This window comes from Enhydra lutris, unplaced genomic scaffold (genome assembly GCF_002288905.1).
Source record: "Enhydra lutris kenyoni isolate GAN:26980312 unplaced genomic scaffold, ASM228890v2 scaffoldscaffold3, whole genome shotgun sequence".
NCBI lineage: Eukaryota > Metazoa > Chordata > Mammalia > Carnivora > Mustelidae > Enhydra > Enhydra lutris.
Genome location: NW_019154087.1, coordinates 63,319,526 through 63,347,525, shown reverse-complemented (window position 1 = coordinate 63,347,525; position 28,000 = coordinate 63,319,526). Strand labels below are relative to the sequence as shown.

The 28,000-nt window shown below is 41.2% G+C and overlaps 1 protein-coding gene across 1 annotated transcript in view; it reads right to left on the bottom strand.

Annotated features, from left to right (window-relative positions):
- Nucleotides 1-28,000, bottom strand: part of LOC111154298 (SH3 domain containing 19) — a 49,368-nt gene that overhangs the window by 16,860 nt on the left and 4,508 nt on the right. The window contains exons 4-11 of the mRNA XM_022513808.1: nt 27,233-27,395; nt 25,501-26,502; nt 16,722-16,829; nt 11,925-12,037; nt 6,272-6,333; nt 4,620-4,884; nt 2,347-2,415; nt 2,031-2,171 (exon numbers count right to left, since the gene is read on the bottom strand). Coding sequence (XP_022369516.1) covers nt 2,031-2,171; nt 2,347-2,415; nt 4,620-4,884; nt 6,272-6,333; nt 11,925-12,037; nt 16,722-16,829; nt 25,501-26,502; nt 27,233-27,395 — 1,923 coding nt within the window. The remainder of the gene's footprint in view (nt 1-2,030; nt 2,172-2,346; nt 2,416-4,619; nt 4,885-6,271; nt 6,334-11,924; nt 12,038-16,721; nt 16,830-25,500; nt 26,503-27,232; nt 27,396-28,000) is intronic.

Below are 28,000 nucleotides of genomic sequence, written 5' to 3'. Positions count from 1 at the left end.
TATAACTGCTGACACAAATGAGTAATAAAAAATGCTAATATTCAGTATTTACTCACTATGTGCTACTCACCAGGTTAAACACCTTAATATGCATTAATTAGTTCTTTTAAGTTTTTAAACATCTTTGAGATATCACTCACGGATCACAAAATCCACCCCTTTAAAGTGTACATAGTTTGAAAATTCACAGAACCGTGCAACTCTCACCAAAGTGAGAATTTAGACCATTTTTAGGTCCAAGTTTAGACCATTTTTATCACTCCCCAAAGAAACCTCCTCCCGGTTAGCAGTTGCTCCCCCTGCACCGTCCCCGTGGCCCTTAGGCAACCACTAGTTTACTGTCTGGATTTACCTCTTGTGGACTTTTTATATAAATGGAATCATACAATAAATCAATTCTAAAGAAACCTCTGTGGTGTTATCACAACTATTTCTCACATTTAAAAAAATGAAGTTAGAGGTTAAGAACAGCCTGGTGACATACAGTGAACTGAAACCATGATCTGAGACATTCAACCTCAACTGATAATGTTCACTATTTTCTGTCTACTAAGGTAGGGGAGAGTAGAACTCAGTTTTAGAAATCTTTACCTTAAAACTAGGCTTACAAATAGGTAAATTTTATTTTTCTGAAAAATGTAATGCTAAGCCATGAACCCAGAGTCTACAGGAGGCTTCATTTTGGTATCACGAGTAGTTGGCCAAAGGAGGCCGGGTGTCTTCAATTCTATGGTACAAGGGGAAGGAGGTAACGTTTAAAGTGGAAAAAGCTGGGGTTCCTGGGTAGCTCAGTTGGGTGAGGGTCCTGGGGTCCTGGGACAGAACCCTACATCAGGGTCCCTGTTCAGCAGGCAGCCTGCTTTTCCCTCCCCTCCAACCCGCTCCTGCTCTCTCTTGCTATCTCACTCTCTCTCTTAAATAAAGAAAATATTTTTTAAAATAAAGTGGAAAAAACTTTGGACTGTTATAAAAGAATAACTTCTAATTTTTTTTAGCTTTTGTTTTTTTATCGAGGAAAGCTTTTTGGCAGTACAACTCCCACTATTACCTATCGGTATGTTCTGAAAGAGGAAGGACAGCTGGGACAGATGGATAATGCTGTATCAAAACAAAGGGAAAATGAGCAACAGGGGAACTCTACGTATGCGGACTAAACTTAGAATTTCAGTATCCTAGCGGTGACTAGTTTCATACATATCTTCTCTGCTCTCCGAAATATCATCTCTTACGTTTCTTAGCAAACTTCAAAAGATAAACCGCCTTCTGGGAAGAAAGAATTGGACTAGATTTTGAAAAGCAGGACAAATGGCCAATCAAATATACCCCCTTGTGTTAAGTGATAGGTGGCTATTATTTTTCATGTGTGCCACGTTAACGACCAGATAGTGAAAACTTAACGGGATAACTTAAGAAGCTCTTTTACAAACAGACCTCTGTAAATCATTCGGTGCTACTTTTCTGGCGAAACAAACGACCTTCAACAACCACCGCATTCTCCTAGGCTCCGCAAATTTGTTAGGCCTACCCTGTGACTTGAGGTTGTTGGATTACATTTCATTTCATTATTCTGAGCTACGATGAGAGGAATGAGGCTTGCTCTAAGCTTCAATCTTACAGGGAAGTGCTTCTTAATGCCAGACTTAGCATTTATAGGGCCCCCTTAAAAATAATTATCCATTCTGGTAGAAAACTAATCTGTGGCACTTTGGTAAACATGTTTACACTATTTCAAAAATAAATAGCTCTCACAGTTGAAAATTAATGACGGAGCGGCCTGCTTGCTCTAAGTCATCATGAGATGAAGAAGGCTAAACACATGGTAGTCATTCTCTGTAGCAAAGTGATTAGCATGGCAGTGGCAAGTCTTTTAGAAGTAATTTATTCTTAAAATGAAATAAAACGCTACCGTCATTTTTAACTCTGGTTAAGATAAACGTGCTAATAAAAACCTGAGGATGAGATATAATTAATAGTTCTATGAAACGTGCTGCCATGTGTGATATGAGGGCCGTACAGCATTAATTCCTTACGTTTGGTCTGCTTCTAAGATGTTCGTCAAGTGGGGTGATAATCTTTATCTGAGACAGGTGAACTCTGCCAGTATCTTCTCCCTTTTGGCATTCCAAGTAATTATTTTCCGCCTGCTTCAGCACCACAAGTACGTCCCCGCGCTGTAAGGCACAACACCACACTCTGCAGCAATTCTTATTTAATAAAACATTATTACCTTTTTCACATTTTAATCTTCAGAGCCTAAAGCATTTAATAACGTGTAAAGCAGTAACAGAGGCCAGTGATTTTTTTTTTTTTTTTAAATCAGTCAGTAAAGAAAGAGCTCTACTTTACCTTACAGGAGAGTTCTCCAGGGTTTTGGGAGACAATGTCTTCATTGGCAATTCCATGAGGCACAGACAGCTTAAACACAAACCCACAAAAGGATTATTCGCCATCAAATGACCTCCTCCTAAGCTGCTGATAACATGGAGATTTCACACGTGCACAGACGTGCGCGGACAGTGCAACTTCTCCAGCAGCTCAGCTCTTTGGCTTCCTCAGGCTCTAGATCTGGTTGGGCCTGCCACTCTCATGGATCCCTCAATAGTCCCTGGGGAGGTGTAGTTGAGCCCACAGGACGGTGGTTTAATGTGGCCCCAAGTTCCCCTTAACAACCACAACCTGCAAGTTCTGCTCTGCAGGACTAGGCCCACCATGTCTCCTGGGCATCTGGATCAATGCTCAGCACCCGACCTCAAGCTCTGTCAGGACAGGGTCCTCAGTCTTCTAAAGGCTGACGGGGGGGCTGGAGTCTCCTCTGTAGTGCTTGACTGACTGATTCCATCTGCCTTGCATCTCATTTTCTCCTAATCTCCTCGACACCAAGGGTCTACTTAATCCTAGTTCACTGTCTGACCCCAGTCACTTCGTGGTCTACCCCACTGCTTTTCTATCTGCAGCCCACCCTGGCCAGAAGAATCTGTTCCCGGCCTCTGGTAAATTCAGGCCCGTGAGTGCAGATCAGAGGCCTGTAAAATATAAAAGGCATACCCAGGTAATGTGAGCACACAAGCTCACTTCCAACAAGGATAAAGGAGGTTGCCTGGGTCCTTGGATCACTCAGGAGCGAAGACTCAAGAGTGCAAGGATGTGTGGCCCTGTAAGGCTGGGTTGGGTGGTGCTGATTCTCAGGATCTCTGTGAAGAGCCCCAGGCTCCTGAAGTAACCAGATTCCTGATTAGTAATTTAATGAAAGGGTGGCCATGGAAAAAATGAGAGATTTAAAGAATCATTTCACAATGAGACACTTTACTCTACTACCATTTTTAATTTATTAACTTGAGACATCTAAATGTTTTATACAGTTATGCTAAGAACCATAAGCAAAATGCGGTTCTTACTAAATGAGACTCTGAACATGGAATGGCCCAAGCAAGTAGACTTTACAGCTAGTAACACTACTGTTGTAGTATGGTTTAATGGCTCGAGCATGGGCTCAGAGCCAGCTGACCTATGTTCAAATCTTGGCTCTACCATTAACTGGCTTTGTGATCCTGAACAAATTCCTCAACCTTCCTGTGTCTTATTTTCCTCATTGGTACAACAGAGATCATTATAGTATTTACTTCACAGGGTTGGGTGAGGAATAAATGAGTTATTTAAAAGGCATAAAGTGTTTCAAACAATATCTGGCTCATAGTAAGTACTTAATACATCAACCACTGTTTATTATTTTAAGTCAAAGAACATCCCTGGGTTTTAGCCATTAAAATTTCCTCAGTTTAAATGAAAATGAAAATGGATATACTACCTCTTTCTTACCTATTTCTTATCTGTCTATACCCTTCCCTCAGGGGGACTAGAAAATCCTAAATGGCTTAAGGTAGAAACAGATTCTGCCATAATGATGGAAATGCAGAACATCGACTTATTAATTAGTATCCTTGTTAGAAACCACTGTCCTATAATTGTTTAAAAAGTGCAAACAGTTCTGTTCCCCTTCTTTTTATTTGCTTTGCATTTTATCAGGCTAACCTGACCAAAGTAGAGACAGCACATCAGCTCTGTTTTCAAGCGTGGGGAATGGACAAATGTTTAAAGTGGAAAAAAACCTTCAAAGAGAACAGAATTAATACCTCAATGATCTCAGTTATCGATTAAAAACTTCTAACTGGTGACTGTTAAAGGGGCCATGATAATTAGGTTTAGAAAAGGGAAAAGTGAGGAAGAATGCACCCATTCTAATGAGGAATTCCCTTCTATTGCAATTTGAATTTTAGTCTGTGGGCAAGGTGGCTGTAAGACACAAACTGTATCAAGTTATGAACTACAACATCTGTCAGAGCTACTCCCATCGGTATAACCCACTGGGTCAGGTTTTTCAGTTTCTGTTTGGTCAAGCCAGACAGCAGGTTACAATCTCTGTCTGCCCTACTTCCTCTTCCTGCATTTCTTCTAATAAGGAAACCCCGCTGGAAAGACCTAGGTTTCACTCTGGCCTACTTATCTCAAGCCTTCTTGGCGCTCAAGGGGCAATTCCACATTTGTCTCATCATCTTTTTCTAAGGAATAATGGGTCTTTTATGTACTTCAGGACCAGAAACATTTTTAAAAGCTACATTTACCATGTATTTCCTGTAGAGAGGGTGTCCTGGTTTGGGGCGAGGGGGTAGCACCGGATCTTGGGTTCTAAATACTTGACTCTTGGCTTTTGAGAGTCCAGATGCCAAGTTACTTTGCTTTTTCTGAAGATCCATGTCAGAAGAAGACCGATTAAACGGCAGTTTTTTACTGGATGCTCTGGCTGCAGAAAGTTTGGGGGGAGGTGGTCTCTCAGGGGCTCCCTTGTGAGGAGGGTGTCGAGCTGGTATCGCTTTTCCATTTACAGGTCTGAAAGTCAAGTTGGTAGCTGTGAGTCCGTGCTTAATCAATATTAGGGTCCTGGTTGACTCTTTATTATACACACACACACGTTTCTGCTGGTGTAATATAATTTACTAAAACATGCAGGGTATGCTATTTTTGAGCAAATGACTGCTGCATTAAACATTATATTATTAGAGGAAATGCCATGATGCTCCAGCTTCCTCTTATCTTGCACTAGAGATTCATTAGTTTCAGACAAACAAGGCTTTACTATCATGAGCTCTCTAAGGCCCCATTTACTCTGAAACACACCATGATGACTTCAGAAGACTAAGCACTTTCTACCAAAGTCTCAGATGAGAGCTAATAATAAGGTATCAGGTGTATCTATGGGGTCTTAGACGTAATTACAAAAGGAACATCAAACTCCAATATTCGTGTTATAGGAATTATTATTAAAACCCCAATTTAGATTAATATAAAGCAAGCTAGTTCTGCAAATGGGGTTGGACAACTATTATTTTGAAAGCCTTCCCTTAACTGCTATGATAAAAATAATTTCCAACACAGTAACATCTTCCAATAGCATCTTAGCTTTTTGTTCAAAGAGCCCTGGAACTCAGGAGGGCAGGGAACCCCTGAGCTCACAAAGTCTGTCTCCTTCTGGAGATACTTCCCAAATCCAGGCTGGTTCTCACAGCAGGGAGCATGTGTGTGTGTGCGTGCGCGTGTGTGTGTGTGTGTGTGTGTACACGTACACATTCCAGAAGTGGAGTTGCTTTAGGTTCAGAAAGCAATCTTGTTTATTTACTTGAGGAAAAGAAATAGAGATCCATGTCTGTGTTCTAGGAGTTGTGGAATTGTGTGAAAAGAAAGAAGGAGCAGAGATTCCTACAACCTGCCGTGGGAAGCAGACCAGAGGTTGGTTAGTGCTCTGGGTGAGTTTGTGAGTTCAATGCATCTCTAAAAGATCTAAGAACAACGACACTCAGTTTTGTTTTGTTTTGTTTTGAAAGAACTTATTTATTTATCAGAGACAGACGGAGAGGGAGAGAACAGGAAGGGGACAGTGGGAGAAGCAGACTCCCTGCTGAGTGGGAGTACAATGCAGGGCTCGATCCCAGGACCCCGAGATCATAACCTGAGCTGAAGGCAGATACTTAACTGACTAAGCCACCCAGGTGCCCCAACTCTCAGTTTTGGTAACAGAAAAGAGAGTCCAGTCTTTGAATCATTAGTTTTTCTCTAATTTACCTTTTTAAAAAAGTTTATTTATTTTTTTAATAATCTCTGTACCCAATGTGGGACTTGAACTCACGACCCCGAGATCAAAAGTCACATGCTCTTCTGACTGAGCCAGCCAGGCAGCCCTTTAATTTACTTTTTACAAGTTTTCCCACACTTCACTTACCTTGGTGGCAACCTTGGGGGTCCTCGCACAGAGCCTCCTGTTTGACCCATGTGGTCAGATTCCTACAATTATCAGAGAATTCTTTTAAGTTAAGGTAAATCTGAAACAGGAGCTTGTCAAGAGGAATTATGGACAACTTGTTGGCTAGATCTCTAAGTGGAAATGTAGCTGAGTTATAGACAGTAGCTTAAGAGTTTCTGGTCTTAAGCAATATTAGCTCATTACTTGTTCCTACCTAAGTTTTCAAGTCCTAATATAAGTGAAAACAGAGAGGAGACCAGCAGGTGGACCACAGCGCAACCGAGTGGACAGCGTGGTTATGCACGCAGCAGACCCACCAGGGAGGAAAGATGTTTCTGAAATCCTATATAGGAGCAATTTAAGCAGGCCCTGTTGGGAATTAAAAAAAATATATATATGGCCTCTATTTATCCCATGACAACACGTAAAATATGCATGGCTCCTCGGTTTAAACATATAATAAGTGAGGTGGCGGTTATTTGTTTTGCTTCGAACAGGCAGATCTCACATCGCTGGATGGTTTATACTTTAAGTGGTGGCTTTTCAACTGGGAGAAGGAAGAACACAAAAGAAGCTTAAGGGATGGCCTGAAAGCAATGTATGTGAAGAGGAACAGAAAAGGCCCAAGAAAGAAGAGAGGGGAAAAGGGGGTACCTGGAAAAAGAAAAGAGAGGTGGAGTGGGAATATACGTGCCTAAGAGCAGAGGGGAAAAACTGGAAGCGTGGAGAACAACAGGGAGATTTCTTTAGGGTAAAGGAATCAAACCGTGTTGTTTCAACAGGTTCTTTGAACACGGTGTAGCCCAAGGACTGGGACATGAGTACAATACAAGGGGAAAATGCTAGTCCTTTAAAATTACACTGCCAATAATAAGCAATAAAGATTGAACTATTGCTTGGGGTTCTTTGGGCCAGTTTGGACCGTTTTCCTCCTTCTCACCTGATAAATGAGTTAAAATTCACTTCCACAGTGTTTTAATTTGAACTGAATACTAGCTTTTCCTTAAATACCAAATGATTAATTGCCAATAACTGCGATCATTTAAGTATGTTTCAAAATCCCATTTTAAAAAACAAATTAAGCTTGCCCTTAAAACCTGGTTTCACTAATGAGTTCAGTTAATGTAGTGAGGCGAGTCACCAACGCATAAACCCTGCAATATTCCAGTCTAATCCATGCCTTATAAATACACAGCTGCCCATTTCCCCCCACTGACGAATACTCTATGACTTTGAAAAACTCACTCATATCTTTGGCCCTCTTTAAGATTAACAGGCAGGAACTCTTACTGGTTTTTTTTTCAGAATTATAGTTGTTAGGTAACTTAAAAATTAAGGGCAAATTAAGCAAATATATTCGGAGAAATCTGACAAAGTTATAGGGGATGTACTTTAGTACACCCGCCACAGAATCCTAATCTTGTGTCCAATACGAGCTGCGATTTTCTCTCAGTGGTGTTATGTTTACGAAGGATCTTAAGTATCTTTTGAGTTTCTGAAGTTTTCTGAGAAAATTTTAACTCAGGAGAAAAAAAAACAGGGAGGGGACGGAGTGCCCCCACCGGCCAGGAACAGCAGGCACTTGGTGGAAGGCACTGCTGTGTCCCGTATCCGTAGTGAATACTGAGAAGAGGGGAGGGGACTGGCTCCCGCGGAGCCCACTGTCGTCCTGTTCGCTCAAGTCCAGCTTTGTGCCCAGTTCCGCCAACAGTCTCTGGAAGATTACTGATTAGCGATTTCCTCCTTTCCAATATTCCACACCTAACTGGAGCCTCTCTGCATCTGCTTTTTTGTAGTTCTTCTTTAGCTCTGACATCTCTGCACTTTGGCTTTTGATGTGTTTGGACAGGCATTTTAGTTCCTGGAGACGTTGGTTTTTCTGCTTGTACTGTTCCTGCGGATGCCATCTTTTTGTTCATCGGCTTTGAAACGGCTTCTTACTTTCTAACATCAAAATAATCCCGCAGTTTTTTGCAGAACTTCAAAAGACCAGGGGGTAGTCTTGTCTGTCGGAACTACTGAGCAGTCTCCACGGATGCTCCTTCTATTCTTTCTCCAGGAAGTGGGGCCCCTTCTTCGCTCCTGAAGGCCGCCCGGATTCCTTAACCACGCCAGGGGCGCCTCCTGACTCCTTGCACCCGCTGCAGCTTCCCCGAGAAGATCTGGAAGCCCGGAGTTCCCGCAGCGAGGTTGGGGCACACAGAAGCACCCGTTCCTGCTCCGGGGGCTCCTCATGGTCCTTACCCTTGACTCCAGTGTGAGATTTTTAACAGTTATCTTGTCCTAAGATGGAAAGTTCCCTGGCTCTCAAGGCAGGAGAAATAGTAGAGAGTTTTCATCCTGCGCCTCATCAGAAGACATGGCCGGCCAAGAACAGGCCTATCCCCACCGGTAATTACACTGGTAAAATAGTCTTTCCAGGATCTTCCCCGATACCTGAAGGCTTTATGGTCTCTGGTCTACTATTCATTCAGTAATTCTAATTTTTCAAACAGAAGGAATTCCTCAGGCATAGATTTGACTTCCTGGCCCTGGAATTCTGTCTGTGTGACTTTAGCCGGCTCCTGTCCCTTGTGGTCTGTTTCTTCTCTCTTCTTGCTTCAGACCCAGTACGTCTCTCATGGTATGGATTGGTTATAACACAGCATGGAATGCTTGGCCTTCCTTCGTAAACAGTGTAGGACAGGATTTTCCTGTTCACGTGAGGTACAATTGTGATTACAGTACCTCTCCAGATGGTCTAGTTTATTCTAACTTCCTCTTGTTTTTCTAAAATGTGGGAGTTGCTTCGTGGTCCGCTTAACACCAAATGTAATAATACCTAATACTTTAATAGAGCTTTATGGTTTACAAAAGCCCATTACACGACTTCTGAATGAGGTATATGCCTGCTCATCATCCTCTCACTCTCCTTTACAACCCTTTAGAGTAGAAGCCAGTAACCTTCTTAAGTAGATTTTCCTCCATGGAAATTTGGGATTCTCTCCTATTCAACAATAGTATTATAGGGACCCTATTATCCCCTTTTGGGCTTTCTTGGCCCAGTTTTAATAAAAATTTATTACCAAGTACTTTGAAAATGCAAATGATCACTAAATTTTAGTTCAGCCTACAGGAAAATCTCATTAACTTGATATTGGCTAATTCAATTTAATGTCTCCTTCAAAGAAGTATCTTTTCACTACATGATTAGATGGGTTCGCATGTCTAATAAGCATAGTTAATGCAAAGAATAAAACTATTATGAAATTTGAACTGAAAATTTGGTTCAAAGGCATTAAGAATTTGTTCCTTAAATTTTTTTTAATTTTGTTTTTTAATTTTTATTTTTTATTGAATAATTAATATATAACATTGTATTTCTGGTGTACAACACAGTGATTTGATATTTATATACATTATATAATGGGCACTACGGTAAGTCTCGTTACCTACTCTCTGTCACCCATACAAAGTCATTACAGTATGTCTTCTTTGGAGAAGTATCTGCTCATGTCTTCCGCCCATTTTTTTACTTAATTGTTTTTTGGGTGTTGAGATTCAAAAATTGGATACCAGCCCTTTGTCTGTACTGTCATTTGGAAATATCTTCTCCCATTCCGTGGGTTGCCTCTTTGTTTTGTTGACTGTTTCCTTTGCTGTGCAGAAGCTTTTTATCTTGATGAAGTCCCAAAAGTCCATTTCGCTTTTGTTTCCCTTGCCTTTGGAGAGTGTCTTCAAAGAAGATGCTGTGGCCGAGGTCAAAGAGGCTGCTGCCTTGAGGATTTTGATAGATTCCTGCCTCACTCTGAGGTCGTTCATCCATTTAGAGTTTATCTTTGTGCATGGTATAAACGTATGGTCGAGTTTCATTTTTCTGCATGTGGCTGTCCAATTTTCCCAGCACCATTTATTGAAGAGACTATCTTTTTTTTCCACTGGATATTTTTCCTACTTTGTCGAAGGTTAGTAGCCCATAGAGTTGCAGGTGCGTATCTGGGCTCTCTACTCTGTTCCCCAAAGTTGTTAGAGTATTACTGACCATATTCTCTATGCTGCATACTATACCCCCATACCTTTATTTATTTTAAAAGCAGAAGTTTGTATCTCTTAATCTTCTTCACCTATTTCATCTATCATCCCCCGCCTTCCACTTCCATCAGTTTGTTTTCTGTATCTATGAGTCTGTTTCTATTTTGTTGTTTGTGTTGCTTTTTAGATCCCACATATAAATGAAGTCATAAAGTACTTGTCTTTCTCGGCCTGACTTATTTCACTTAGCTTAATACCCTCTAGGTTCATCCATGTTGTCACAAATGGCAAGATTTCATCTTTATTTGTGGCTGAGTAATATTTCATTGTACATAGACAGCACATCTTCTTTACCCATTCATCTATTGATGGACACTTAGGCTGCTTCCACATCTTTTTTTTTTTTTTTTTTTTTTTACTTGACAGAGAGATACACAATGAGAGAGAAAATACAAACAGGGGGAGTGGGAGAGGAGAAGCAGGCTTCCCGCCGAGCAGGGAGCCCCATGCGGAGCTCGATCCCCAGACCCTGGAATCATGACCTGAGCTGAAGGCAGGCGCTTAACAACTGAGCCACCCAGTTCCACCCAGGGAAGCCGCCCTGATGCTTCCGTATATTGGCTACTGTAAATAACGCTGTGATGAACATAGGGGTACACACGTCTTTTTTAATTACTGTCTTCATTTTTTTTTTTTAGGTAACTACCTAGAAGTGAAATTGCTGGATCATATGGTAGTTCTGTTCCTAATCTTCTGAGGAACCTCTACACTGTTTTCCACAGTGACTGCACAAATTTATATGCCCACCAACAGTGCAAGAGGGTTACCTTTTCCCCACATCCTTGCCAATACTCGTTAAGGAACAAACCTTAAAAGATAATCTAGCATTTGGGAATTAGAAACAGTATGGGGAAAAGGTATTAAGATTGAAAAAAATATATATATATATTTAAAACTTGTTAACTACCATTGTTTCACAAGTCCATGGTAAAGTACTATTTTTTATTTAAAAAAATATTTTCCTTAAATTTCAGATGAACAAATTCTTATGGTAATTATCTTAAAATTATGTCACCAGTTGGACATTTTAAATGAAACTGATGACTAAGTCTATTTCCACAAATATTAAAGGTTTTCGGAGATTTCAATAACTTTCTCATTATTAGTGCCATTTAAAAGACAATATAGGACAGTATAGGACAAATTATTTTATGATGAAGTATAATGAACTGGCCTAATTCTTTTGTTCTACGAGAATTTTAAAAATATTGAACAACAGGGGTGCCTGGATGGCTCAGTGGATTAAAGCCTCTGCCTTCGGCTTGGGTCATGATCCCAGGGTCCTGGGATCGAGCCCCGCATGGGGCTCTCTGTTCAGCGGGGAGCCTGCCTCCCCCACTTCTCTGCCTGCCTCTCTGCCTACTTGTGATCTCTCTGTCAAATAAATAAATAAAATCTTCAAAAAAAATATTGAATATCACATTAAATAAGTACTGGGGCTCAGAACTGGTTTGCAATAGAAGTCTTTATGTGACCAACAGTAAAATAATTCGGACATCATAATTTAAAATTAGCACATAGCTTCGTCTTTGATCTAAGACAATTTATAAGGACAACTTACCAAGTTTCTAGTTCTGTCAACAGTACTGAGCTTTCCAGACACTGTACTGCAAGTGTTTCCAATAGGTTTTTCAGTAGGGAGAGGAGGTGGGCTTTGTGTATCCTCATGTAAACCTGGAAAAGTAGCAGTAATTCATCAGTAATTTCTGGCCTTTGGGGATTCTGAAAGATGAAATGATTGCAGCTTGCTTCCTCAGGAAAAAGACCATCTTAAGAGCGCCATACAAAGAATGGACAGCGAAGTAAATGAGAAGGAGCTAGGAAGCCTCAGAAGACTGATGCGTTAGGAGACATCAGGCAGTTTTACTGAATGTTGTACAGAGTAAAAATAATACCGAATAAATACAGTAGCAGCCCGCATTTTTGAGAACCCTCAGTGCGCCAGGCACTAAGTTAAGGCCTTTGGTTCATATACATTTCTCCAACTGATATCTATGTGCTCTATCTGCACAGTTCCCTGGCTAGTCGTCACATGTGGTGATTTAAACTTACATCTTAAACAAAATTAAAAATTCAGTTCCTCGGCTGAACTAGCTACCTTCGCTCAGCGGCCAAGCGCTCAGCAGACACATCTGGCTAGCAGTTACTATCATGGACAGCACTGTCTTGGAACATTTCCATCTTTGCAGGAAGTCCTATTGGACAGCACTGCGCTACATAATAACTTACCTATTCTATAGATGAAGAAAGCAAAGCTGAGAAGACAATAAATAAGCCATTCAATGTCTTAATGCTAGTAATTGTCAGATCCAGGGTTTTGAACCCTAAAGGCTGTGCTACTGTAATATGGCATGTTGCTTCCTAATAAGTTGTGTAATCCAGACGTCCCTCCCCCAAATAATTAAATGTTTTCTAATTCATTAGCTCCAGATTAATGGACTTAACTGCCTTCATTTTAACAAACAGTATCTTTACATCCAAACTACATCCTTAAGTCAGTGATAGCATAGGCCCCTTAACATATTCTAAAAAGAAGAAAAAGATCAGATTTAATTAGTGACAGCTAATTAAAATCTGTGTGCAAAAACACTTGGAGAGAGGATGACTTAACATACTAAAGGAGGCTAAAGTCACCTTTCACACAGATTTAGACACTTAAAGGAGATGGGATTTTTTCCCCCTTTTTTCAAATGAACACTCTCTACTCTCATTTCATATGAAACACCTATAAACAAGAGGATGATCTGTCAGGTTCCTATTTTATCTACAGGCAGGAAAACACTCTCTAAAGGAGGAAAATACGCAGACCAGCTACTAGGAAACAATGAAATGAGAGATGAAATGAAAGAGAGACAGACAAGCATTCTCAGCAAGAAGCAGAAGACACACAGCAACATTTCAACTCAGCTGCCATCTTGAAGACTCTCACTCTGGTACAGTTTTCTTATTCTTATAAAGAAATGATCAATCACTCAGGATACTGTATTGCTGTGACGAACCATTAAGGGTACAAAGTCGTAATAACATGAAAGTAGAGAGGAGATACCTTACTGGCAGGATGGGACATAGGGATTACCAGGCATGCGTGTGTGGGCTAGGTGGAGAATTCCGATTTCAAATCATGTGGTCAGAAGAGGTCTCAATGAGAAAAGTGGCATTTGAACAAAGACCCGGAGGAGTGGTGAAAGAGGGAGCCATGCACCTATCTGGGAAAAGGACATCCTAGTCAGAAGAAACAAACCTCAAGGGAAAAGATCTGACAGGCTCAAAGAAGACCAAGAAGTCTTGCACCACAAACTTTCCTTTCTTCATTTGACCATTCCAAGTTCTTCCAATACCGAGGAACTTTTTTTTTCCTCCACAGCACATATGAATTGCTTAATAACCAGAATAATACAGTCCTGGGGAACTGGTTTTTAATATAAATAGAAATAATGCTCTAGACACTGGCATGTCCGTTCTCTCACATACGGCAGTTAGAATCCAACTTTCGAACAGTTCCTGGAACTTTGTCAGAATAATAAATAAAGGTGATTTCTCAATATATTCACTACAGGATTCTAGGACTATGAATCCAATTTTTAAGTATGCAGACAAGAATGAATGTAGCAGGCCTGGGACTGCTTATTCATAGAAAGGCCTGCTTCCAGGGTGGGTCCTTGCTGGCATCTGGGAATTTGGGAGTTGGGGAAGGTTCCCACCAGCCCCAGAACTGATAAAATGAAAAAATATGGTTGATGCTGAATACCTGCTTTTCTTCTCAGAATCTAGAATTTTAGAATGTGCCCAAATTCCCAGAGGTGCCTATGTGACCAACCCCTAATAAAAACCCTGGGTATTGAGTGTCTAATGAGCTTCCTCGGCTGACAACATTTCACCTGTATTGTCACAACTGGATCCTGGGGGAATTAAGCAGAGCCTTTGTGATTCCCCTGGGAGATAACACCTAGAAGCCCATGCCAGGTTTCCTCCAGACTTTGCCCAATGCACCGTTTCCTGTTGCTGATTTTGTTTTGTATACTTTTGCTTAATAAATCACAGCTGTGAACATAATGCTAAGTCTTGCCAGTCCTCCTAGGGATCGTCAAACCCGGGGTTTTGGGGGACCCTGGTGCAACAGGAGAATAAACTTAAATGTAAAAACTGTATTACTTAAAACCTACATGAGCATCAGGCAATATTTATGCTCATTGTATTTCACTGTGCCTGTTAAAATCCAGAATACATTTTAACAAGGTAACAGCAAGCAGACAACCCACTGAACTATCATCTGTGAGACTTACATAGCCCACTGATTTGCGGGCTATCTAATGCTGTCAAAAGAAATATAGCACCAGTTCTTTAACCTACCACATAACCTCCTAAGAAGCAAGAACCCACCAGAATTTGGTACCCTTGACTTTTTCTCCTCCGCATTCTTCATAGTCACTGTTTAATCTTCTATGTGGCTTAGAGCCATCAATTAATAAAAAACACTCCAAAGACCAAAACCAGTATGATCCTTCTGGGTAGTTTTTTACAGAAAAACCAAACCCCTGAAATAAAGGGGTTTCATGGCATTCCAGGGTATGCCTGGAGAATAAGCTGGGGATGTTACAGATGGGTGAAGGACGGGGACACTTGATCTGCTACCAGGAGCAACGGCGTGGCAGGATCTCCTGCTGGCTAGAGGCAAGGATGCATCTGGACCATGCAAAGGCACTGAATGAAATGAAATGAGAGCAGACGCTCCCCATGAAAACTGCGTGCTGGCCCCGAGCAATGCCAGGAACCGCTTTGGAACCACTGCACAAGCACGTGCGTGCACATGTACACACACCTTTACACACAACTTTTAACCATCTCCAGGGTCTAAAATAAATGGGCCTGGCCTTCTTGGCTTCTCTCTTAAAATAATTTCTTTGCAGTCCTTATAAAAGCTCATAGGAAATATCATTTATTGTACCATTAAAAAAATCAAGGCATGAAATAATATCAAAATGGAAAGTTACACTGATTTTAAAAAATGTTAGACATTATGATGTCTTCATAATTCTTGGTTACTGCTCTTCATATAATTCATACATACTTATACTTAGACTATGGTATCCAGGCAGACACACACAACGTTATTTGCTATCACTTTCAATCAGAATTGACATGTGAACAAGTGAGGGTTAGAGGTGCTGATACCCTGGTGCAGCCAAAAATCCGTATGTGTCATCTTCTTCTTTTTTTTTTAAAGATTCTATTTATTTGACAGAGCACAAGTGGGGGAAGGGCAGAGAGAGAGAGAGGGAGAAGCTGACTACCTGCTGAGCAGGGAGCCTGATGTGGGGTCCAATCCCAGGACCCTGGGATCACAACCTGAGCCGAAGGCGGACACTTAACCGACTGAGCCACCCAGGCGCCCCCAACATGTAACTTCTGATTCTCCCGAAACTTAACTACTAATAGCCTACTGATACCATAAATAGCCAATGAACACAGATTTTGTATGTTATATATATGACATACTGAATTCTTACAAAACTGTAAGCTAAAGAAAAGAAAATGTTATTAAGAAAACCATAAAGAGGGACGCCTGGGTGGCTCAGTTGGTTGGACGACTGCCTTTGGCTCGGGTCATGATCTCAGGGTCCTGGGATTGAGCCCTGCATCGGGCTCTCTGCTCAGGAGGAAGCCTGTTTCTCCCTCTCCCTCTGCCACTAGCAACCCCCACTTTCGCTTGCTCTCTCTCTCTCTCTCAAATAAATAAAATCTTAAAAAAAAAATAAGAAAACCATAAAGAAAATACCTTTATAGTACTGTACTGTAAAAAAGTCTGCATATAAGTGGACACACACAGTTCATACCTGTGTTGTTCAAGGGTCAACTGTACTTTCCTACCATCTTTACCCAAGGCACTAACAAGATACTACAATTTTTCTGAGTTTCAGACTCCTTCTACTCTCTGCCTAGAGACCACGGTATAGATAAATGAAATCCATATTTACTGTACCAACTGTCTAAAGAACTGTGAAAAAAGAACTTGTTTTCAAATGTCCTTTCACTGGGGCGCCTGGGTGGCTCAGTGGGTTGAGGCCTCTGCCTTCGGCTCGGGTCATGATCTCAGGGCCTTGGGATCGAGCCCCACATCGGGCTCTCTGCTTGACGGGGAGCCTGCTTCCTCCTCTCTCTCTGCCTGCCTCTCTGCCTACTTGTGATTTCTGTCTGTCAAATAAATAAATAAAATCTTTAAAAAAAAAAAAAATGTCCTTTCACTGTAAATAATAGCAAATGGCCGATCACACATAATTTCAAAAGCAGACATTGACCAATTAGTATATATTTCTCCCAGGCTCTGGAGAAGCAAAGAAAGAAGGTGATTAGTGCTTACATTTTCCTGGTTTGGCTGGAATTCGAATCACAGTGGGCTTCCTGGTGGGTGCTGGTTGAACTGCTCGTTCTTTTGTTGGTTCTGTTTTTATGGGGAGCTGAAAGGGATCTAATGAAAAACACAGTTTATTTTGCATGTTTTAGTTAACATGGACTCAAACAAAAAATCTCATTCATAATTAAAGAGTCATATTTTCATGCCCCAGGGAAAACTATTCATGGATAAACAAAATCTCAGTTTGCAGAGACAAAAACAAAGTCGGGAGCTCATGAAAGGAAATAAGTTGGTGCTCTGTAAATAATTCATGTGGCTTTTCTTCCTCTCTGATGAGAGATATCCAGGACAATCTTGAATTATGTAGAAGCTATCTTCCACGGGAGTACAATCATTTCATTAAGTGTCGCCTGAAAATGAGGGACAATTGAAAGAGGAGCCAATTTCCCCCCTACTGGGAGGCCTCCCAGTTCCCACAGGCAAGAGGTCTTTTCTCCCCCACACTCCTGTGCCTGGACTGGAAAACAGGGCTCACCAAGGGCCCTCATCCTCCCCAGCACCGTGCCTGCACAGGGCAGGTGCCCAGCGGAGGAGTGCCAGTCGTTCAGTCAAACCACACTTCAGTCAACGTGAAATGGAAAGTGTTTTATCCTGGAGATAAAATCAAACATCTTCCTTCAAATATTTAATTTGGGGGCAAGGACACCAGGCTGGGCATTTCTCCATTTAACGGATTCATTTAAAATTGACAATACATGTTCAGATAAAGTATTTTAAACAAAGACATAATTACCAAACTTTTTTTTTTTTTTAGCTGAAAGAAATAGTCTTTTTTTTCCTTAATGTAAATATTCTTTTCAGTACTTTGGGGAAATGACCATACAATTTCTTAAAGACGAGAAATCTAAAAATACTAGATTAGCAAAAATAAAATAAATGCTGTATAATGGATACTATGTGCAGCACACAGACTCTCCTGAGCTGCCTCTGCCTTTAATTCTACAAGAGGCTGCAATTCTGCCCCTGTTCTACACTCTTCACTATAGGGAGATACTCCCTGTAAAAACAACATACACCATAGCTCCTGTGATGAACAGCATTCATATTTTGCCGATTATGAGCTCTAGTTCCAGAAGCACCTTCTGCTGACCAGCTATTTTCAGGACACATGAAGAGCTGGGCTAAGGATAAGAAGGCCGTCCAGCCCTTCAATACCTGACCTTCCCTTGCCCCGCAGATCACAGGCAACCCTACCATTATCCATGCCACCAAAGGCATCATCGCTCACTCACCAGCCACTTGCTCCCATGTGTATGTCTACCACGTGCCAGGAACAGTGGTAGGTGGGTAGATACTGTGGTAAAGTACGATCCCATTTTATTATCTACCACCTAGGAATGGCCCTCAAGTGGCGTGCCAGGTAGAACAATTACTACTAGGCTACTGAGAAAAATAATATATTACATGACCCTTTCATGGAAACATATTAGCTCACAAATGAGGAAAGTCTTGTCTAAGTTCAAGAAACCAACTGAGGATTATCGAAACAATATCAAACTTGAAAAAAAGTTGTAATAATACAACTTTCTTCCACTGTAACCTAGGATCTCACAAAACAAAGTTCCTTCTAGATCGAACCACATTTTTAAATTCTATATTTTGTTATACCATTTTTTACTTCAAAAGTAGTATTTATTATAAAAATCGGAAACATTAAGAAATCTATGAGGCAAGGTCTCCTGTAATCCCATCCCTCCAGTAATAATGAAACTTTGGTGATCTGCCTACAGATTTTTTTTTACTATACTGCCTGTATTATTATGTAGGTATTTTGATAAACAAAAAACCCAGGATCTTATACCATGCCTTGTAATCTGCTTTTTCGCTTTTGTTCACTCAAAAGTGACTGGATGTCTGCTACAAAGCAAGTGCTGTTCTAAGTTGCTGGGAATACTTCAGTGAACAAAGCAAAGCAACCTGCTCTCACGGCACTTACATTCCAGTAGGGAGATGGCGGTAATAAACAGTAAATACAATAGTAAGTAGTTCGTGTGGAATTCCACGTGAGAAGTACTGCTGAAAAAGGAACACGTAGGGCACGGTGAGAGATTTTGGGTGTGGGCAGAGTGAAAGCAGGATGCAGCGTCAAACAAGAGTGCAAAGGTGAGGGGGGGGTTCTCTACCACTGTCTCTCCAACAACTAGATTTCACATATTCTAATAGTTCTTCCAACTTGGATAATATGCACCAGTGTCTGGGAAACAGCAGTGCCAGCGGATAGGTTCCGCTTGGATTAAAAAAAAGGGGTATGTTCGCTTGTATTAAAGCCCATTATTGCAAATATTACCTGAATGTGAACTCCCTAAAGGGTTCATCTATTCTGAGTGATACTAGCTGAAGTGAAAGAATTTGAAGGCCCTATGTTATCCTGGTATGCATTTTATTCAAACACAGAAACATAGTATCTTTCATTTGTGTTCATCTTTCCTTCCTATTCATCTCTCCCTACTATTGCCCTTGTTCTGCCTCCTTGGCCCTTGTTGGACCCCACTGACTTCCAAGGACCCACCTTCCTTTCCCCAGCTGTGGAAGACACTTGACTGTTCAGAGACTTGACTGTCCTCCCTCCCCCCAGTCTTGGTTGTCACATCCCATTGTATCAGGGGTCTGTTTTCTGTTGGGAAAAGGACCAAAAACTCAAGGAAAGGATTAAGGCTGGTGACTGTTCACTGTGTCCTACCTTTCAAGTGGCATTTCTGCTTTAATAGTTGCTTCTGATACCTATAATCTTTTGGTTATTAGTATAGGTTTTTAGTTGAGGTTTTTTTGGGGGAGAGGTTGGTATGGAGAGGGAAGAAAATCTTGAGCACGGGATGACTTCAATTATTTCCCAACCCATAGTATATTCTGAGCCAGAATACCACCTACACTCTCTCACATTCCAGGGGGAGGGCATGCACAAGGCGGGGCAGGGAAAGGAGAAAAGACACCAATCAATGCCTTGAGGGGCCAAGCACAGGGGCATCCAAATTATGCTTGCTGTTGGAGGACAGCCCTCAAGACTCCCGCTTCAAATCCTGTACACTGTGCAGAACTCACCCATTACATGGAAGGGTCCAGTTACTTATTTTTTTTAAACCTAAAGGATTTACATTGAAGTAGTATAGATACAATTTTATAACAAACTATTCCAAGTGTTCTAGTTACCTACCCACTCTTTCTCTTTCTTGGTCTTTATTTTTAATATCATTAGCTATTCTTTCGTAACTGGTACTCAGATCATGTAAAATTATTCTACTACACGTCTTTGGAAAAAAAAATTCTTAGTACAGTGAAGCAAGGAAGTCTTCGGGTTCTAGTACGGCGGGCTGTTTGGCAGGAGTGGGTCTGTTTAATGACCTGCCCCAGCTGTGCTCAGTGAGTCAGTGAGCTCAGCATCTGCCTCTCTGTCTGCATGCTGTCCAGGCTATAATCCAGACAAGGTGTGCAGATTAGTGGGGAGGACACAGAGCATCACTTCAATAAGGGGGAGGAAAACTGGAGGCCTGTTTTCCATCTTGATGATGGTGTGCAAATCTCTTTAGTTAAACAGTACGAAGTCTACTTATGTCTGTTCATGAGCAGGGTATTTTTTCTAACAGAAATGAAAGTGGGCAACCTATAAAGCAAAGATGGCATCTCATGTCTGGGAACTCCAGGCAATGCCAAGTGGGAAACTGGATCGCTGGTACAATGAAAATGTTTCAAGTTCATAACCTCTGACCCAGCAATCTCACTCCTTGGAAATTTATCCTTCAGAAATAAGAGCACTAGTAGGAGAGGCAATATTTATTAATGTTTACTACAGCATTATCTGTAGAGGAAAAAGAAATCCAGAAAATCAAAAGCAATGTCCATGGATAGGGGAAATGTTGACTCAATCACAATATACTCACACTAAGAAATATTAGGCAGGTATAAGGAAACAAGGAATTAAGACTTAGACCGACTGGACTGAGAAGTCCATAAATCTCACTGTTATATAAACAAACAAAAAAACAAACAAGGGTATAGTATGATGAAAATGTTCGTAAAAAGTAGGAAAAAGTACATATATGTATGTTTGTAAGTTTTGGTTTGAAATGTCCAAAGGCACAGAAGGCCGCATACAACATTGAGGATATGGACGGACTAGAGGAGATAAAATTTTTTTTCTTTTAGTAAATGTTTGTATCATTTCACTTGTTACAGCAAATATGTGTTACTTTGTAACTGAAAAAATCCAGTAAAATAAATTCAACCACAAGAAAAAAGTTACAAGATGAAGCTGAAATAACTCCCCTGCCAAACAAACCAAAAACCACTTAAAAATAAGGGGGAAAAAGAGAAAATTCTAGTCCTTTTAGTTGCTTTTTAAAGGCAATAATTGGCATAAAATTTTCCATAAGGTAATTAGAAAAATTAAAGCTATATGGAAAATTAAAACTCTTTTTTGAGTCTATGTAATAGGATTTAATGCACATATGTTTTTGAATGTCTTATTTATGCATATGTAGTTCAAAATAATAGGCTTTCATTTATAATCTTGAATAACAGCAATTTAGAAAAATCATATACTATTATTTTTAACATTTCTACTCATCCCAAGACTGAGGGTCAGTGCGGGAAGCAGCTATCTCTCTGCAGCGAAGATGACAAGAGCTAACTCCCCCAGGTTTTCTTTTCTTTTTTTTTTTTTTTAAGATTTTATTTATTTGACAGACAGAGATCACAAGTAGGAAGAGAGGCAGGCAGAGAGAGAGAGGAAGGGAAGCAGGCTCCCTGCTGAGCAGAGAGCCCGATGCGGGGCTCGATCCCAGGACCCTGAGACCATGACCTGAGCCGAAGGCAGAGGCTTAACCCACTGAGCCACCCAGGCGCCCCTCCCCCAGGTTTTCATCCTAATTCTGCTTATGGTTAGCTATTGGAAAACCAGGTTCCCCTTTATGAGGGAACTGGGTTGGCAGGAGAGGAGACCATCCTCTCCTGCCAACCCAGTTCCCTCATAAAGAAAACCTTTGTTACCAGCTTTTTATACATCTTTCCAAAGATACTACATATCTGTATGTGTGTGTGTTAACACAAACAGTAGCTAAAATGCCACGAATATTAATCATACCTTGCATTTTTCACCTAACGATATCTTGGGTGTTGGAACACAGAAGGAAGTAATAGGTGGTGTGCCTCCTTTTTAATTAGCACACAATCCTTCACTGCATGGGCGTACCAGTCCACTGGAGGTTATCGTAATATTCTGTGGAAGTGCTTCATTTGGGGTCCAAGAATGGGCCCTTGAAGCTCTGGAAATTGTGCATATGTGAGCTAAAGGGCTATTTTCAAGAGAGAGAGAAGAGTCCCAGGATAATAAGATTCTTAGAGTTCTGTGATTCCCAGGAGGGGTTAAGAACCACAGTGCCACGACTGTACCACAGAGTTTGCTCCGGCTTCTAGAGAGAAAACACAGAGCATCTCAAAAAAAAAAAAAACCAAACCAACCAACAAACAAACAAAAAAAACACAAAAAAAACAAAACAAAACAAAATCCAAAACGCTCTCCGATCTAAAACTAAGGAACGTCCATGGCATTTTTGTCTACTTTTATTTGCAGTAGTTACTCTGCCCTCCTTCCAGCGTCTCGCACCAAACCAATTATTCCACACCGGCAGCCAAACAAGCCGGCCCCTTTTACACTTCTATCCGCATGGTCTTCATTACTGGGCTGAGAAAAACACTGATGGTAATGTAGTTTTCTGCCCATTACCTGTCTCTCATAATATGCTTGTCATCATAATTAGTTTCACCATCCTTGGCTTGCTTTTCTGTCATTTCTTTCCCTTGAGTTCTGTTAATAGCAGAAATTGGCTGCTAAACTATTATTCTGGTCTGTGTAATGGGGCTGACAGCAGAGCATTCTGCTTTTTTTTTTTGACAACTGGGTATGATTTGTAAAGGTGTGAAGAGGAATTGCTAATACTTCTCAGCTCCATTACATTAACCTGGAAGGCATTCTACCCAAGGAAGGAATCCAATATTAAATTGCTTGTTTTATGAGTTTTCCCTTAAAAATTTTTCTAATCTTTACCATGTTTTCACAGCTTCAGTATTTTCTGATCTCTATTTCCTGAGATTAATACGGCAACTTCATTTTATGAAAACCAGTTGATTAGATTTTCTTTATTTTTGAGGGAAGGAAAAGGAGGAAAGACATATTTGTGAGTTCCTCTCCTTTCTTTCGCGTTCCTATCTCAGTTTCTGGCTAATGCCAGGGTGATTAAGTAAGGTTTCACAAAGAGACCGTGATTCCTTATTTACAAAGACAATGCTACTGATGCACCATCAAAAAGTCACGGAGCCCCAGATCAATAAACGAACAAAAACCTCTCTACATGCTGAGGAATTCAGGGTGATCCTAAAGGCCTCTGGAGGACATTAAGTGGGAGAGCAACAAGGTCCAGGGTATACTCTAGAAAAATCCCTTGGGTATCCATAACATGGAGGATGATGGGTTTGAGGCAAAAGCAGGGGCTCAAAGTAGGAGGCCTCTGCAGTAATCTGGCATAAAGACCCAAAGTGGGGCAGTACAGGCAGATGGAAATGAGAGGGCTCAAGAACTACTTAGAAGGTTAAACCAGCAGGAGCTGGTATCTAATTGGATGTGAAGGGCAAGAAGTAACAATGATTACTACTTAATAAGCACTTACCACATTTCAGACAATGGGACAGGGCTTTCCTGCACTATCACATTTAATCCTCGCACTGCCTCCAAGAGGAGTATTATTACCATGTTTTATAGATGAGGAAATCGAGGCATACTAGGGTTAAGTAAATAGGCCAAAGTCACACAGCAGTTAAGTGGCAGACTCTGGGCTGACTCCAAGTCCAAACAAACAGTGTGACACATAGGAAGACTCGAAGATGATCTCTAGGCTTCTCCAAGGAAGGCTGGGGACATGATGGGGGACATGATGGCATTATTAAGTGAGTACAGAAAATAGGAAAAGGAGCAGGTTTAGAAAGATGATGAAGTAAGCTTCAGTGTAACTCCACAGTCAAGAGCAATGGTTAGAGTCAGGTAGGGCAAGCAAATTACATACTTCGCTAAGAGATTATGCCTACATAATTAAATATTGTGCAACGAGGTGGTAGAAATCAAGGGACAGAAAAGGCTGAGTATGAGGCATGAGACTATATTCATGTTGAATGTATACTGTTGACCTTCTTTTGGAAGATGACTGTAATTATCCGTTTGATGACAGGGAATAAAGTCTCAGCAGTTATTAATCAAGTTGCCATCCCCACAGAATCTAGCAGTTTTTACAAAAGGTGGTATTTCTTTGGCTTGTGCTGTTTCCACCCCTTAACAACTTGCTGTTGTCGGTTTTACCATTCCTATCCCACCGTGAACCTTGTAACACCAAAAGGTTTAAATAAGAAAATGATGTAACAAAGACTTGAAGGGTTAAGGATTCATACAATGTTGGTTAGCAATGTCATATAATGAAAAATACACTAGACCTAGAATAAAAAGATGGGAGTTTGAATCATGCCTTGGAAGCTGCTAATGTTATGACACTGGGCAAGCTACCCACTGATTTCTCTCAGTCTCATTTTCTTCTTCTGCAAACTGAGGCCAACAATACCAATACCTTGCAGAGAGTTACTGTAAGTATTAAATTAAATGATGTAGGTCTGGGTACCTAGCAAAATGTTTGGAACACTGCAGAAGCTCAGTACACTCTAACGTCTTTCCTCCTGCCTCTTATAGACAAGAGGCATGCTGTAGCCACTAACATGTCATATGCATGATAAATATTTAATAAATATGTTTGTTATAATTTAAAATACACCTGTGCTGTACAGAATTTGGTTTTGAATCACAGAGCTTATCCCATTTTGATGCATGTTAAACATTCATAAGATGACAGCTAACCTTTTGAAAACACTATTAAGCTCATATGTTCACAAATGCTACCCAAATAAGTAAACAGCAGTAAAAGGAATCATCAATGACAAGTAAAGCAGCTTACTTTGACAAATCAAAGATAAGCTTTACCATCATAGCCTCCATCTGAATAGTGTGAGCAAAGAAAACATACTCTCTGAATTTCCTCTTGAGAAATTTAATTGTCCTGATCCTGGCAGGAAATGTACAGCTGTTGTATTTTATTTACAAAACTTTGTATTCCCCAGGGAAGATGTTCTGTGAAGATAAGCGAAAAAATTTTTGGTACATATGGCTGGGTCGTCATTCCTGGCTTTGCTCTTGCCAGAGTCCTCCCCAGGGTCGATGCCTCTCCTGGCACTCCCCATGGGGCTGGCTCAGTCTAAGGAGCCCTTCTGGGGCCACACTGTTGACTTCTCATCTATGAGAAGTTTCCCCTGCCTCCCCCTAGTGCTTGACTCTCCACCTGCCGGAGTTAGGAAGTCAGCCTCACACCTGGTTTAGCCGCTAGACCCAATCTGCTTATTTCTAGCTCACGTAGTAGTCTACACGTGTCTCCCGCTTTCTCTGTCTCCATCTCCCCCATTCCAGATTTTCCTATTCCTCTGTCTCCATCTCCCTCCCAGCTCCATGTTTCTTAATCTGTGTTTCTGTCTCTGTACACACACAGGCATGAGCGCGCATGCATGCACACACACACACCACCACACACACACACACACACACACCCTCCAGAAATTATGTCCTAGAAACTGAAACAGCAAGTGCCATTCAAGATGCCCTCTGGTGAGTTTTCACTCCCTCCCACTTCTCCTTTTTACTCACCCAGAACCATCTCTGAACCAAGAGATTCTTCAACCAGGTTCCCAGCTGGTGTGGGTAAAACATCATCATCAAAACTGATGAGGTCAATGTCCCCTGGAGGCTTGCTTTGCTGAGCTGCAGCCGGGGAGACGGCCAGGGGCCCTTCTCCCAGTGACCTGAATGCTTTGGCCTGTGACGCCACTGAGAGTCGGGGAGGAACAGTGACCGGTTTCAGCAAAGCTGTAGAGTTGGGGATTTCTAAGGAGACCGATTTCTTCGGCAACAAAGGCCGAGGAGCGGGGGTTGGGACTTTCTTCCCACCGTCAGGGCTCTCAGCCATGGGCCCTCCTCCCAGAATCTCATGATTAATACTTCGTGTAAGGCCAGCATTTGGTTTCTTTGGCAATTCAGGTTTGGTTACTGGGATGCTCCCTACTTCTTGCGGTGGAGACTGCGGGGTAAGCCCTTCCCTGGGGGCCACCTTGAGTCTGTTTTCAGTCCAGGAGTCCCACTCTCCAGAAGCTCTGTTGGCAGCTGGCTTGGGAGCCACTGAGGGTTTCCCTGAGGGAAGAGCAGGCCTGGGGGGGAGTGTGCGGGGAGCGATTTCTGGTTTCGCGGGTGGTCCCAAGGTTTCTTTATTTGTCTGGCCCTCAAATGCTTTGATTCTTGAAACGACACTATTTTGGCTTCGTTCTGTGTTCATAATGTTCATCACTGCCTGACTATCCAAGTTGTTGGTACTATCCAACAAACACTGGGGCTGGCTCAGCGAGGACTCCTTGTCTGTGGCTGTGGGGCTGGTTTTCTGGTGATTTTGCTCTTTAATGTGGCTGTCTCTGGCTACAGGTCTGAGGTTGGCTTTTGATCTTGGTCTTGGCACTGGACATCTTGTAGCACTGGAGTTCTCTGGACAGTTCTGTTCTTCTGAAGTATCAAAGACTATTAAAGGTGCAACATTTGTTGGAAGATCACTGGCCGAGACCACCTGGGAAGGCTGGAGAGGCTTGAGAGGTGCCTGTAGTGCTGACAAGACCAAAACCCACAGACACAAGTTGCAACATTGTAATTTAAAAGAAAAAAAAAAACAACCCAGAAGATACACAGACTGTTTAAATATACATGTAGAATATCAAGAGATCTTGGTTTCCTTAATTAGTAAAAAGTAATTCCAAAATCAATGCGGAAATGTTTACACTCAGCTTCTCACAGGAGTGTTCTTCAAGTTGTATTTATTCATAAGAGAAATATTCATTACATAATATTTTTAAAACACCATTAAATTCTCAATTCCCAGCAGACTTACCACACGAACCCTTTCCCTCTTGTCAGAATTCCAACACTGCTTGCTTTACTTTTCCAAAGTAAGAACTTACTCTTATCTGTTATACGAACACAATGCTTTTTAAAAGCCTAATGGAACAACCGTCTTTTACACTCTATCAAGTTTAAGGTTGCTAAATAGAGCATCCTTCTCAATGGGCATAAAGGGGATCAACAGTAATACAACCGTGAGTTAAAAGAACGCTGTTTTTGTGATATAAACAGGGGTTAGCCTCAGAGATTGGGGCTGCAGCTCATGAGAATGATCTGTTGTGATAATCACAGCAAACCAAAATAATGGAAGCACACAGTGATCACACTGACTGGGAAGCAGAGCTCAATGAGTTATGCACAAGTCGCAAATTATTTTAAAGGCCAGAAGCCTACTGATTACTTCCCTAGATCTAGGTCAGAATTAGAGAAGACAAATTACTTGCATTACTTTGAGGCAGCTGGTTGTCTATTTCTTCTGGAAAGTCAGTCTGAGTTGCAGAAGTAATTGTGTGCCTTGGAGTGGCAGCAGCATTATTATTATTCGTAGTATTCACTTGAACTTGGTTGATTTCTTTTATGACTTGTTCATAAGATGGTGGGAGCTGCAAAAAAAGAATGAAGATTTTAGACATCTATGGACAAGAGCCAAAGTATTGATGTATTAATAGTCTCACTCTTCTTATCTTTGAACTCACTTTAAAAAATAAAATGCAGCCGCAGCAACATCTTCCTAGGAACATCGCCAAAAGCAAGGGAAGCAAGGGCAAAAATGAACTATTGGGATTTTATCAAGATCAAAAGCTTTTGCACAGCAAAGGAAACAGTTAACAAAACCAAAAGACAACTGACAGAATGGGAGAAGATATTTGCAAATGACATATCAGATAAAGGGCTAGTGTCCAAAATTTATAAAGAACTTAGCAAACTCAACACCCAAAGAACAAATAATCCAATCAAGAAATGGGCAGAGGACATGAACAGACATTTCTGCAAAGAAGACATCCAGATGGCCAACAGACACATGAAAAAGTGCTCCACATCACTCGGCATCAGGGAAATACAAATCAAAACCACAATGAGATATCACCTCACACCAGTCAGAATGGCTAAAATTAACAAGTCAGGAAATGACAGATGCTGGCGAGGATGCGGAGAAAGGGGAACCCTCCTACACTGTTGGTGGGAATGCAAGCTGGTGCAACCACTC